A 14,628-nucleotide genomic window follows, 5' to 3' on the forward strand; every position below is an offset into this window, starting at 1 on the left:
CTGAACTCTGTCGGCAGCTTCTGTCTTTAGTCTCTCTTTAAGATCTTAGTTTACAATTAGAATTTTACGTCCAACATTTTTCTTTTCATCTTCTATTATTATTATTATTATTATCAGCGCTGTCACTGTTGCGATCCTCCAAGAAATCCAAGCTGCTACGTGAGAAGTCTATGAAGACACATTTGGCTGGATTTCCACACTTTCCTTTAGGGGATAGACTAATGTTTCTCTTTTTGTGCTCTACTGGTTTGTTTCAGGTTCTTGGCTCACTTTTACAGTGAGAATAATAATGTTGATATATTTCACATCTTATCTGAATTTCCAGTAACTTTCAACATGCTACTAGTGAATTACAATTTATTCCCTTTAAGTTTTTTGGGGGGAAAAACCCAAACACTATTAGCTGGATTTGACAGGTCTGTGCTGCCATGTTTCATGTATGTTTGCCCACCAACTCCCTTGAGGCCATTACACCAAGCACTGAACTCTGAAGACGCAACAAAGATGGAGCAAAAATTCCAGACATTCATCCAATCTGCTACAGCCTCTCTGCAACACTTAACAAGTTTAAACAAAGATTTCAGCTTCAGATTTGTCAACTTGACTTGTATTTTCAAGCATATGTGCAAACTGTGGGGTCTCTAAAAGGCCACAGTGGGATTTCTATTTTTTTTCTGAAACACTTTTGCATTCCCTCGCAATACATTGTTCTGTTATGACTCATCGGCCGTACTGTAGTTATAGTATATCAAGTGCAACAGTACCTGTGAAATCCAGAGTGCAAACAGAACTATACCAACTAAATACTGTTCTTGTCTTTTAAACAGCTCACAATTTATTTGAGATTGTGTGTACTTAATTTATACTTATACTTAATTTAAATAACTTTTTTAAAAGAAATGACACAAGCAGGCTCTTCTCATTTGTCTTTTTTGTGCCTCCCCGTTTCTTCTCTCCTCTGTTCTCCTGCGTATGATCTGGTAATTGATCTCAGCATGCTACCATAGAGGATGTCACAATCACTAAAAGTGAGGCTTACCAGAGGAGCTATGAGCAAGGATGAGTACAGGTGGATGCTTTGCAGAGGTTTTTTTAGCACCCATGACCTAACAGGGATGCGCAGACATCTCAATTTGCTAGATATCTGTTATCTCCTCACCTCATGTCTCTCCCTCTGCTTGCATCTGTGGTGGGAGGGACTAAGGCGGTATTCTGGGTAAAGGGGTAGTCAGTTGTCAAATTCCAGCCTACCAAGTTTGTCACTCGGCTAAACTCACCAAAAATAAAGTAGCGTGCTAATAAAACTGAGCCAACAGCCAACAGTGTTGCTTGAGCTAAATGCTAATATTAACATCCTACAATGCTCACGTAGACAACATGCTGATGCTAAGCAGATATGGTATTTATCATGTTCTACATCTTATTTTAGTGTTAGCATGCTAACATTAGACCTTTAGGACAAACTCACAGCTGAGATTGATGGAGACGGCGTTAAAAGTTGACCTGATGATGGCGCCAGATTAAATGTCAAGGAATCATCTCAGTTATCAGGATTCATCCTCTGGGGATCATGAATGCCTGCAAACAAAATCTCCTGGCAATCTTATTTGTAGCTGTGGAGATATTTGGGACAACCTGACTGACTGGCAAAGCTATTTGTAGCAACAAAAGCTAGCATGGCTAAAAATAAGATATGAAAAATGGGTAAAGTTTAAAAAAAAAATCCATTGAAGCTTTAATCATTATTATGTATTGGTCAGTAAAACAAGGTTAAATATTATGTTGATTGAGACTCTTATAGTTTGTGTTCAGTTATCTGTACATTACTTGCAATATGGCATGTGGTGAAGAAACATTTCCTGTGCTGTTTCTCAGGGTTTGACAGTGCAGGTGGAAGATGTGAGGATCAGGGCCACTTACTCCCACCGGAAAAGGATCCCCATCACTGAGGGCTTTTTGGAGGTGAAAGATGGAGGCAAGTGGAGACAGATCTGTAACGAGGAGTGGACGGAGAAAAACACCAGGGTCATCTGTGGCATGTACGGCTTCCCCGGGGAGAAACGCTTCAATACCCGACCCTACAAGTGAGTAATGTTGTTTGGGGCCGGCAGCATGGTTTAAAAAATTAGATATAATGAAAGTCTTCACATGAGTTGAATTAATTACAGTTTAGGTTATGGGAATATAGTAGTGCTACATATATAATAAATCACTTTAAATTCACACCTGTGTAAACAAACTATCATTTGGGGCACGTCACACACTCCTGTATAATACAAACACTTTTTTATATTTGAAATTTTGCATTTCCAGGGGGGTACCTGAGGATTTTTGAACTGTTGATTTTCAGTCTATATAGGAATGTTTTATCATAGCAAACTGATGTGAAGAGACATTATATAACCCAACTGTTTACACTGGTCATCACTCAACCCCTCATCCGTTTTCCACACTGAGATTAAACAGATTCGTGCCTGGAGATTCTTGACATGAAGCCAAACACTGCCAGAGGAAGTTTTAGAGGATGAAGGATGGGCCCTGCTGGGAAACTGCCGAGTGCAATACGCTGTGAAACAGTGGCTCTTTTGGCTGCGTCTAATTGTTTCCCTCTAAGCAAAAAATGTCAACATGTAGCCCAACACAAAGCCAGCCATTTCCTAGAACACTTTGTGTGTGCATAATTTTTATCTGCTAATATGGGAACTGATGTTCAAAACAAAACAGATGCCTACAGCCCATGAGAGAATAACCGCATGAACAAATCTCCTGATCTGGTAACTTCATGAAAGAGAACACCCGCAGGTATTAATCCAATAGTCAAAGGGTTTTTTTTATAAACAAATGTAGCTACCTGCCCTCCAAGAACGTATTTTTGTTGGTTTGGTCTTTGGTGAAGTTTATGTTCATGAGTTTATGTTTTCATATGTCAGTCTAATCTATTCATTATGCGCATGCAGTCACTGTTGGTCTCTATAATCATATGAAAGGTTCCCAGAACCACAGTACAACCACAGTCAAATTAAGTCCAGAGAGACTTCAGAAATGCATTTGCTTACAGGAAGATCACATATGATGTGGTCAAATTTGCACCTTGATATTCAAACTGATGTTTCTGGCTTTGATTAGCAATGTCTATGATATAATTAGATGAGGGCAAATAAGATGACTTTGATTAGAAAGGTTTCTATTTTTATAGTTTTGGTAGACATGGAGTCATATGATGTGATGCTAATCTTACATATGGATGCATTTAAACTGAAGCACAGTATAAGGCGCATCAACCCAGCAAAGAGCATTTTGTTTGTTGTTTATCACTTAGGATCAGAACGCCTGTGTAGTTTTAAAGTGTGTAGTCTCACATGGTTCACTGTTTTACAAAGGTGAAAGATCACATTCAGTCTGTCTTTTATCTGCAACAACAAAGGACAGATCTGTTCACCAAACGTGTCAATAACAGTCCAGTAAAATTAAAAACTCCCAACTCAAATTTAGCATGTCTTTACATTTCATGGACCACAAACTGTTCTTGCATTCAAACAGATTTGGAGCTGCATTCTGTTTACAGCATCTGGATAAGCTATAAGAACTGACAGGCTGTGAATGTCACTCATGCTGGTTTCATTACATGGTCTGCTTCTTCCGAGGCCCCGACCTGCTTCAGGGTCCACTGTTGTTGGGTTCCTCAGTGACCCTTAGTTGATGATTTCCATTCAAGTATGGGGGTCGTGAGAGTGTTGAGGTATTCTCACAACAATCCCCCCATTGTTCTTCACAGCACAGTACGGTTATTGTTGAATTCCACAAAATAAATAATTGAAATTCCCGCTCCCCCATAAAACAGCTCCTTAATATTTTTGTGAAGTGTGAGAAAGAATGGTAAAATATTTTATGTGCTGCTGATGCTTTTGAAATACTTTACAGTACTGCCAACCATTTTCCAAAGCAGGCTTTTGTTTTTTAGATTTTTGAAGATGTTTTTCATACCTGCAATTTTAGTATGGTATGAAAACACCTTCATAACAGAAGGCACCTTGTTGTGGTTCAGAGATGTGGCAGGTGATGATTTACTGTTCGGTGTCAGAGCCTCTCAGCAGCACTTGAATGCACCAAGCAGACTCCTTTTCAAAACAGTCTATGCAACAGCATGCCATGCAGCAATGACATAACATATAGTAACAAAAAAGGACTGACAACGTGTTCACTATGATGATGATGGATTGCCTTTCCAGGGAAAGTGAAGTTTTGTTGGTTTTGGCCTGAACTGATACCCGTGGGTACGCAAAGGGTGGGAAAAATTATGACAATCGTTCTAATATGGTTGGCAGTAATGTAAATGTATAGAAATTAACAGAAAAGGTATGCAGTATCATTTCATTCATTCATTCATCTTCTAACCGCTTCATCCTCTTGAGGGTCGCGGGGGGGCTGGAGCCTATCCCAGCTACATCGGGCGAGAGGCAGGGTACACCCTGGACAGGTCGCCAGACTATCGCAGGGCTGACACATAGAGACAAACAACCATTCACGCTCACATTCACACCTACGGACAATTTAGAGTCACCAATTAACCTAGTCCCCAATCTGCATGTCTTTGGACTGTGGGAGGAAGCCGGAGTGCCCGGAGAGAACCGACGCTGACACGGGGAGAACATGCAAACTCCACACAGAAGGGCTCCCACGCCCGGGATCGAACCGGCAACCCTCTTGCTGTGAGGCGAGAGTGCTAACCACCACACCACCGTGCCGCCCCGCAGTATCATTTGTAATAGTTTATATTGTTGCACCATTTCTTCTCAGATTGCTGGCCAAGCGTCGTAAGAAGAACTTCTGGGGTTTCTCTGTCAACTGCACAGGCAACGAGGCCGACCTGTCCGATTGCAAGCTGGGCAAAGAGATAAAGCTGAACGGTAACCTCACCTGTGAGCAGGGCATGCCTGTAGTGATCAGCTGTGTTCCTGGACGTGCTTTCGCCCCTAGCGTCAGTGCTGGCTTCAGAAAGGCCTACAGGGTGGAGGTAGGTCAGCACAGCAGATCTCGGGTTTGAAACTCAGCTTTCATCCTTTCTGTCTGGTGTTCGCATGTTTTTTCTGTGTTAAAGGAACACCACCCAAATTAAGAATTCTAATATGTTATTTCCATGGCTGAGGCAAGTTTAATCAATATTTGTGAACATGAGCTACTCTCTATCAAAGCCAGAAACCAGAGAAGTACATCTTAAACTTGTGATATCATAGGGTACAAGGTCTGGAGCTGCTCCATGGACAATAAATGGGAGCCTGATTTTATGGACCCACAGAATGTTTTTGTTTTTTCACCCATATGAGCTTTATTCTGCTGTGGTGTTCTCAGCTCTGAAACAGAAAATGTACCCATATGCTCAGAACATTCCTCTGGGTGCTCTCAGTGTCATCGAGAACATGTTTCCCAATTCATTGTCTCTGGAGCAGCTCCAGACTCTATATCCTATGACATAACAGATTTGAGTTTTAGCACTCTAGTTTTTAGATGTGGGACAGAGTTGTTGCTTTTTACTAATATTTTTGGACTGTCTTAGACCATAGGAATAACGTGTACATGTTGAAATTGGGCATAGTTCCCCTTTAAAGTGGATAACAGGGATCTTGAACTGTTTTATGTGGCCATGTGCAACACTTCATTAAAGTTACTGGCTGTTGTAAGAAGAAATAGTAAATGTACAGGATTCTGTTGGTGGCATTTGTAAAAAAGACTACCCGACTTTTTGCAACAGTGCACACTGAAATAATGACGCAGAACAACAGCAATACATGCCATAGGCTGTTTGAAATACTTTTTAAATTGCTATGCGACTGCTGGCAGCTTGTCATGCAGAGAAGGGCAGTTAAGGTCAATAAGTGCATTGGAATCTGGTGCTTTTGTTAGGCTGAGCAGAATCAGATGGTTGGAAAAACTGAGTGTTTCTAATAAGGAAGAAAACAGTCATGTATTCTGTTAAGAGTTATCCCATCTGGAGGACCGAGTCTTCCCTTGTGGGAGAAAAACTATAAAGTAAACAGTATCAACAGACTCTGACGCTTCACTAAGTCAGTTTATGCGACCATATGACTAATAATAGTTTCACCTAGATCTTTGTGACATTTCTTGAATAACTTCTGACTCTGATTAATTCTTTTTTTTTAAAGAAAATTATGCATGTGTTTTTATAGTGCAGATTTTGAATGTCTGATTTAAAATCTGTTTATTGTCCACACACAGTACGTTGCTGCGTTACTGTTACACTATAGGAGCCATAAACATTTTTATTTAAATACAGAGTTGAGTAAACACATGATACACAATACTACAGTCAATTCTCGATATGAGTCCAGCCTGTATTACAACATTTCCTGCTTATTAATCTAGTGGCCCTGCAGTCAAGCATCTGGAAACATTTGAATGGACGAGTGCTAAGCATCAGTCATGTATACAATCAAATTATCAGTATTGTCGCTTGATGTTTATTGTTTACTAAGTTATTACACAGGGTGCCACCACCCCACAAAACGAGTAACAATGGTAATCTAATATGGACCAAATAAACCAGGAGTAAAAAGTATTTTTAGTCCTTCAGCTTGTTTTATGTACATCTCTGATGCAGTTATGAGCAACGTGTGCAGTAAAGGGAGCCTGCTGCCTCCTCTGAATCATTATACATGATACGACATGATGAAGTTTATTGCCAAAGTTGTTGAAGACACTAGCTAGTCACATGTTGCTGTATTTTGCAATTATGTCCAAATTAATTGAATAGAGTAATAACGTGAATAAATCATATTAATTCAACTAGATTTTAATAGTTTGCATGAATGTTCTCTCTATAACATTTCAACTAATTTTAGCTTTCGGTGGACTGTTTCTGCAGCAACCCTTGGTGCGTCTAAGAGGTGGAGCTATGATTGGTGAAGGGCGAGTGGAGGTGTTGAAGAACGGGGTGTGGGGAACAGTTTGTGACGATAACTGGAACATTCGAGCTGCCACTGTGGTGTGCCGAGAGCTGGGCTTTGGTAGCGCCAAAGACGCCTTGACTGGTGCCCAACTGGGACAAGGTATGACTTGTGAATACATACCCAGGTATTACAGCATAGTACCAGTGTAAGTAGTGTCACACTGATATAGAGTGTGAATTTTTGGTCATATTTGCTTAAATTGCCACACAGCACTAAATGATACATATCATCTGTTAAAAAAAATCTTATTCCTCTGCCTCTTTGTAGAGCTTCTAACCTACTGTACGTGAATATAAACAACCAATCAGAGTTGGGAAGCCTCTAACACAGCTGTCAATCATGTCAGTCACTGTCAAACTAGGCAGCGCTGATCAAACATTAATCAAATTCTGTTACTGCATTGCCCATTTCTTGCCTCACGTGTTTTTAGAAAACATACTTTGGTGTACTGTTAAGCTGTAAAATAAGAAAGTTGGTCAAGCTGGTGGGCGGTCCTTTTGGCTCGATTGTTTCCAACATGGCGGCAAAATTTCTCATTTTACTTCTAAACAGTACACCAAAATATGTTTCTGAAGACATTTCAGGGGAGAAATAGGCAATGCAGTAACGGAATCTTAATCCATATTTGAACAATGCTGCCTAGTTTGACAGTTTGACTGCAGTTCACGAGCAGCGATTGACATGATTGACAGCGACCACTCGGCTCGAATTGGTTGTTTACATTCACCTGTGGTAGATTCTAGCAAGATGCCATTAGAGACAATAGGAGGAAAACATGATTTTTTTTTTTTTTTTACAGACTATCTGTAGTGACATTTAATGTATTGGGGTGTATCCAAATGTATCAACTTGTATATTAGTAATTATATATGTGTATATATATATATATATATATATATGAGATCTTAACACCTGGTTTTAGCTTGACTACATCCCCTTCACAAATTTAAAAATATTTGGTAAACATAATGTTAGTGTTAAATATATTTGAGGTAATTCAGACACAGCTTCTACATCACATAGTTCAGGGCATTTCTTGCTCACAGTTCTTGAATATTCAAATTTAAAGGATACTCATCCAAACAGTGGGTTCATAAAAAAAACTTCTAAGAAGACAAACCTGATAGGTCGTTATCAGATTTTTAAAATTTGGCCTTAAATATCCAATATTAGTAGGTGTTTGGAAGAACAATCACGTAATTATTTTGGAGGCCATAGTTGCAACCCTCACCCATATAGGTAGCCTGTAGCAGATCCTCCACACATTCATGGATCATGCATAGTGTTGAACTTAACTGTTCACAGGATTTTAGCTTTGATGAAATCTCACATCTACAGTACTTATCAAAGGTCCAAGCACAGCTTCAAGCAGAACTCAGTTCCAGCTGTGAAAATGAAAGGTGTGGACTGAAACCAGACGCTCCCACCTCCACCTTATCGTTGGCCTCTGTATCACCACCTGTTTTTGTCTCACTTCAATCAGCCCAGACCTGAAGTCAGCATACAAATGTGCTGGAGAATGTATGCAGCAGCACACTAGACTCACACCTTGACCCAGAACCCTGAATCTGCGTAATGCAATACACCACAGGCTTATGAGAATCATATGTTCATTGGATCAGATGTCCTCTCGTCTGCCTTATTCTCACGACAAAACACAAGAGCGCACAAAATGTTCCATCAGTGAAAAACAGTCTTTATGGGTTTCAGAGGAGGAATTCTTTGTTGGAGAGTGCACAAGGTTATTTGAGGGATGGATTTCTTTACGAGCTGACCACTGGATCCAAAAAGGGTGCCACACACAGACCGTAGACTTGAAATAGGCAATTGTGTTTGTTTTCAGAAGTCACTGAAGTGGACTAAACAAGAATGTCAATAAAACTAAAATGGTATTTCCTAGATTTGTACAGGAGACTTGTTTTTAGACAAAGTTCTTGTACAATCTACGTACGTCTATGACTGTAATGTTTTTCACTCATTTTCTCTGAATTAAATTTGATAAACAAGATAAATATTTGTTTTATTTAATTGATTCTGAGTATTAATCAGACTTGGAAATGGGCTGTGTGATTACAGCAGCAGCGTGTTCTTCCTTTTGCAAATTTATTCCGTCCGTCTCAGCGTCTGGCTGTTGTTTCAGGGCTCACATCACTAGAGACATTCCTGCTCAGTCACATGGGAAAGAAACCAGCATGAAGGAGTACTCACACATGTTATTTTGGAAACTCCGCTAAACGCAGATGACTTTGTTTTTTAAATTTGAAAAAAAAAAAAAGAATACAGAGTCAATATTTTTTTTTTTTTTTAACAAACCTCGAGTGTCTCATTTTCATTTGACATAGCTGACTGCTTGTTTCCTTTGAGCTGTAATTCCAGGGAACAGGAAGTCTTAAATCTGTCTTTGGATGCACTTGTTGTTCTGAGAAAACACAAGCAGGTGAGGCTACTGCTGTGTACTCAGGAATAGTGGGCAGTACAGACTTGTGTTTCCTAAGATCATTGTGTAACCCAAAGATCAGGTTTCTTCTTTCCAGTAATGGAAATAGAAAACAGGCCTTCTTAAATTATTTTCTGTAATGCACATTAAGCTAATGCCCCAGCTGTTTTTCCAGTTAGTAGTGACTGTAAGTAAGTAAGTAAGTTCAACAGAATGAGAGACACTTTTGTTTGTTTGTATTCCCATAGGGATCGGGCCGGTCCACATGAACGAGGTGGAGTGCTCTGGGTTTGAAAAGTCACTGACTGAGTGCTACTTCAACCGTGACTCTGTTGGCTGCAGCCATGAGGAAGATGCAGCAGTCAGGTGTAATGTTCCCGCCATGGGCTTCAACAAAAGAGTGAGTACCTCTCTCTATCTCCGTAGTATAAAAAATAAAGATTTGTAGAGAACTGGAAGACACACCTGTCTGTCTCTGTCCTCAGCTTCGGCTAAATGGCGGCCGTAATCCCTATGAGGGCCGTGTGGAGGTCCTGGCAGAGAGGAACGGCTCTATGGTGTGGGGTTCAGTGTGCAGTGACAGCTGGGGGACCATGGAGGCCATGGTAGTGTGCAGACAGCTGGGCTTGGGTTTTGCCAGCCATGCTTTCCAGGTAAATGTTGTGCTCCACATGTAATACACACAAATCATTTATAAGATGAGCTTATCTTCACTGCACAGGCTTTCAGCATAAAGGAGATGGCTGTGGGTATAGTTTGTGCTCTGGCACACCTAACTGGATAATTTATGCTATCATTCACAGGTAATTCACTTATATTTTAAAATGAAAAATAAATTAAATTTGTGCATCTTGTATTATACACATGTGGCAAAAACCACATCAGCTCTTTTATGTGTGAAATACACAGGCCCCTGCACAAGCAGAGCTTTCACCAGCAGCAGGCTTAGGGTATCAAGCTAAATAGTACAAAACAACAACATAAAAAATGATAAAAGAGGTGAAACTGGTGTGACAGGAGAGGCCCAGAAGCCATCAGCGTATATTGTCAAGCTTCCCCTGTATTAGCAGCGAGGTAAAAATAACATAAAAAACATGAATTGGCTAAAAAAAAAAAGTTGTTTTTTTTTTTTTTTTACATGCTTGCCCTGTCACTATCAGTTCCTAAGATTTTTGTACAGTCATTTTGTCCTAATGATTGATAGTTATAGTCATTCGTATTTCCAGTATACTGTATGTGCATGAACATGATCATTCTAATTTTTTTTTTGTATCATGTCATGTTATTGGAATGTGAAACAGATTTAGCTAGGTTAAACTGATAAAATGTAAAGAAATATAAACGCGTATTGGAAGTTGTCTGTTTCCAAACTGTCAAGTGAAGCCTGTCTGAACCTCAAAACAGGCCTCTGCTTTTCACATTATTGTACCATTTAAACTAAGTTGGGGTAATTAAAGGAGCAGTGTGTGAGATTTAGGGGGATTTAGTGGCATCTAGTGGTGAAGATTGCAGTTGCAACCAGCTGAAACTTCTCCCAGTTAAAATTACTTCAGTGTTCATTGTTCAGGAGGTTTTTAGCAGGAGCCGAATTATCCGCAGAGGTCTCTCCCTCTCCAAAACAAATGAGCCCATCGATTAAAACCAGTAAAAACACTGAATAAATCAGTTTTACATCAAGAAATCACTGTTTTTTCAACACTGCTGGTCGTGGAGGGGCTGCTACGCCCGGTGTCCGATGTGAAAACATGAATGGTGCTCCCTAGAGCTGGTGTTTGTTCTGTCTATTCTGGGCTACTGTGCAACATGGCAGACTCCATGGATGAGGATCTGCTCCTTAAGGAGATACAATGGCTCATTCTTAAATAACCAAAACATGACACTTCTTACTTTGAGGTGATTATACACTAAAGAAAACACACTGCACACTGGACCTTCAATAGCTTAGATGGAATACAGATGTTATTGTATTTGATTTGATTAATGGATTAGAAATGATATGAAAGTCACAGCCATGTGTAATATGCACGAGATGAAACCACTCAGGCAGCACTACCCATTTTAATATCCATCTGTGTGTGCGTGTCAGTGGATGTCATTATCTCTCTCATGAGCTTTACTGACCCCTGAGAGCAAAATAAGCTTGTAACTGTCTTTGAAACTACAAAAACACAGAGTGAGAGCAGAAAGCAGGTCAGAAGTGGTAAACCTATGGCACAGATGAGCTTTAAAGCCCTCAGCGGGAGTGATGGGCAAAGCCATCATTTGCTGTTTGAAGTTTAGTGAAGTTTTACACCGCTAAAGCCCGTGGCATGACTTGGCTGCGTCACAGTTCTGTCCTGCTTACGTTTACCTCTTACTTTTAAAGGAAACCCCCCAGCGCTTCCTTTATGTCACGAGGTGAGAGGCTGGTTAAGTTAAAGACCCCCTCTCGTGTTCTTAATATATTTCTATTTTTAAAACCAGTGTTGGATTTGTGGTTAAAGGTGATATAGGCTTGGAAAGTATGTGTGAATCACGGGGACGTTCACTGATAACAGCAGGAGGTTTTATGAGTGGAACTTGGACAGGATCTCACCCAAGTGTGTTTGGGACAGTTATGTGCAGTGCACTTCTAATGAAACAACACGTAATCAGGTCATCATGTGTTTGCGGTCACTGCTTGAGCACTCACCCTTTAGTCAAGTACAGTTCAACACTGTGCTTCTCCAGTGTGGAATGAAGGGTTTACTTGTGATTACAAGTACCTATTTCACTTCATAAAAAACACAATATAGTGCCAAGTCAAATGATCAGGTCAAGGTATCATAATAACAATGTCCCTTTGTCACCACATATAAGAAGTTACCATTACACTAAGGTTCTCATGTTGACAGCAGGTCTATGAGTAACAAATGCTATTTGTTATAGAAGTAGAGCACAGAGCAACCTCTTCAGAGACTATTTCCTGTCTGAATTTTAAATACTCCTGCAGACAAACCCCACCACCAGATGGAACAAATGACTCCAAGCTTAAACTATACTGCTGTATATCTATCCCTCTCCTTAGCCCACCAGCAAGTCCTCCCACATCCATATCCCTCAGCTGGATTTCTTTCTCATGAATCCTCCACTTTCTTGGAAGATGACGGAAACTATGAGCACAGGTCGTTTTCCTGTGGTCTGCAGAATGTTGTAATAAGGCTGAGTCAGGACTGTGAGGACAGCAGACCATCCCTTGGCTTCAAGAAAATGTTCCTACTTAAAACGTTCCCACACAAATTTCCAAAACAGTTCCAGCAGCATGACCTTCATCTATTTAAATCCATCGGACTCCGTTGGACAAAGTTGTAATAGTAGACTTGAGACTTTGAATTAACTCCGATTGAAAGATGCACTTTGACATTTTGGAAAGTACACTTCTTTACTTTCTGGCAGAGAGTCAGATGAGAAGATTGATACCACTCTGATGTCAATATTATAGATATGAAGCTACCGCCAGCAGCCTGTTAGCATAGCTTAGACTTAGACTGGAAACGGGGAAGCAGCTAGCCTGGCTCTGTCCAGAAGATAACAAAATCTCTGTCATGTTATGTTACAAGATGAGAAGCACAAAATATGGCTAGGTTACACCTCAGTTTTTGTATGGATTAAAGAAATTAGACATTTTAATTAGCAAACTTGGTAGGCCTCAGGACAGAACTGGGCTAGCTGGTTCCCTATTTCCAGTCATTATGCTAAACCAAGCTAACTAGCTGCTGGCTCTTACAGTAAAGACAGAGTGGTATCAATCTTATTGGTAAGAAGGAGAATAACTATATGTACCAAAGTATCGGATTCCTTTACATGTAAGTCGCAAAAATCAAAGCTTAAGACTGGACTTGGACTCACTTTAGACTTCACTGCCTAAAGGCTCAACTAGTCTCCAGACCTGAAAGCCAAACCTTTAGAGTCTAATATGACCTGGGTGGGAAAATCCCAGAACAATAATAATAGTTAAGGCAGGGACAGACAGGCTTTGGCATGGCCACACACCTTGGATATTTAATTATCAGGGTCACGCCTCAAAGGGACTTTTCTCATTGAAAAAAAAAAAAAGTAGTCCAGAACAACACATTTACAGTACACTTTTCTGTACCGTTACAGGTCTGTCAGCTTGATGTGCTTAAGTTGTTTGAAGTTGTTTTCTGTGCTTCTCTTTCATCAGGAAACATGGTACTGGCAAGGAGATGCCTCAGCTGATGCAGTGTTGATGAGTGGAGTGAGATGCTCCGGAACGGAGCTCACTCTGGATCAGTGTCTTCATCACGGGAAGCACATTGACTGTCCCAAAGGAGGTGGACGCTTCGCTGCGGGGGTCTCCTGTACTCAGAGTAAGAAAGCGCAGAATGCAAATACCATCTACACTCAGAGTCTTACAAAGCTTTTCATGGAGGACATTTTGAATTATCAAAGTAAGAAAGGCACATATGCATATGATAAACTTTATGATGGCCAAATTCTATTGAGCTGCTTCCGTTTCAGGGTCCTGGTATTCTGCATGCTGTGTCAGACACACTGTCATGGGACACTTGAATAGAACAGAGACATGTAATTAGTAACACCTGTTCTTTTCTACTATTGCTGTTTAAAAAACTTTAGTAGTAAGGAATATTTCTTTATAAAAGACGAACTTGATGCTCTACAGCTACTGGGGAAACTTTGCGTGTTTGTGACGTTGTTCCTAACGACCACGTCCCTTGTTGCTCTCTCCCTCTCAGTGGCCCCAGACCTGGTCCTCAGTGCCCAGGCTGTGGAGCAGACCACCTACCTGGAGGACAGACCCATGTATGCGCTGCAGTGTGCCCACGAGGAGCACTGCCTGTCCAGTACGGCTGACAACGCCGACCCCAATTCATACCGCCGCCTTCTCCGCTTCTCCTCCCAGATCCAAAACAACGGCCAGTCAGACTTCAGGCCTCGAGCGGCACACCACTCCTGGGTTTGGCACGAATGTCACAGGTGAGACCTCAACGAGACCAACAGTGTCATTTGCTGCAGCTTTTATATTAATGACTGTATGAAACCTGTTGTGTTACTCTCAAATGACTGTAACATTAATGCTGGATGCCAGAGTGTCATGAATGAAATCATACAGGATGAATCGTTAATAATTAATAACCAACATCCAAACTGGAATTCCCTATATCCCACTGGCAATAAGGCTTTTCCCCTCGGGCTGTAAATGCTGCTGGGAGTGGGTCAGGGATA

General features: G+C 40.7%; 1 protein-coding gene across 1 annotated transcript in view; it reads left to right on the top strand.

The window, feature by feature from the left end:
• The window catches only part of LOC125889845 (lysyl oxidase homolog 2A-like), a 34,060-nt gene that overhangs the window by 14,404 nt on the left and 5,028 nt on the right, over nt 1–14,628 (top strand). The window contains exons 4-10 of the mRNA XM_049578052.1: nt 1,876–2,084; nt 4,798–5,014; nt 6,881–7,064; nt 9,651–9,802; nt 9,888–10,055; nt 13,586–13,751; nt 14,139–14,379. Of these exons, the coding sequence (XP_049434009.1) occupies nt 1,876–2,084; nt 4,798–5,014; nt 6,881–7,064; nt 9,651–9,802; nt 9,888–10,055; nt 13,586–13,751; nt 14,139–14,379 (1,337 nt within the window). The remainder of the gene's footprint in view (nt 1–1,875; nt 2,085–4,797; nt 5,015–6,880; nt 7,065–9,650; nt 9,803–9,887; nt 10,056–13,585; nt 13,752–14,138; nt 14,380–14,628) is intronic.

The sequence above is a fragment of the Epinephelus fuscoguttatus genome, linkage group LG1, assembly GCF_011397635.1.
Source record: "Epinephelus fuscoguttatus linkage group LG1, E.fuscoguttatus.final_Chr_v1".
NCBI classification, from domain to species: domain Eukaryota; kingdom Metazoa; phylum Chordata; class Actinopteri; order Perciformes; family Serranidae; genus Epinephelus; species Epinephelus fuscoguttatus.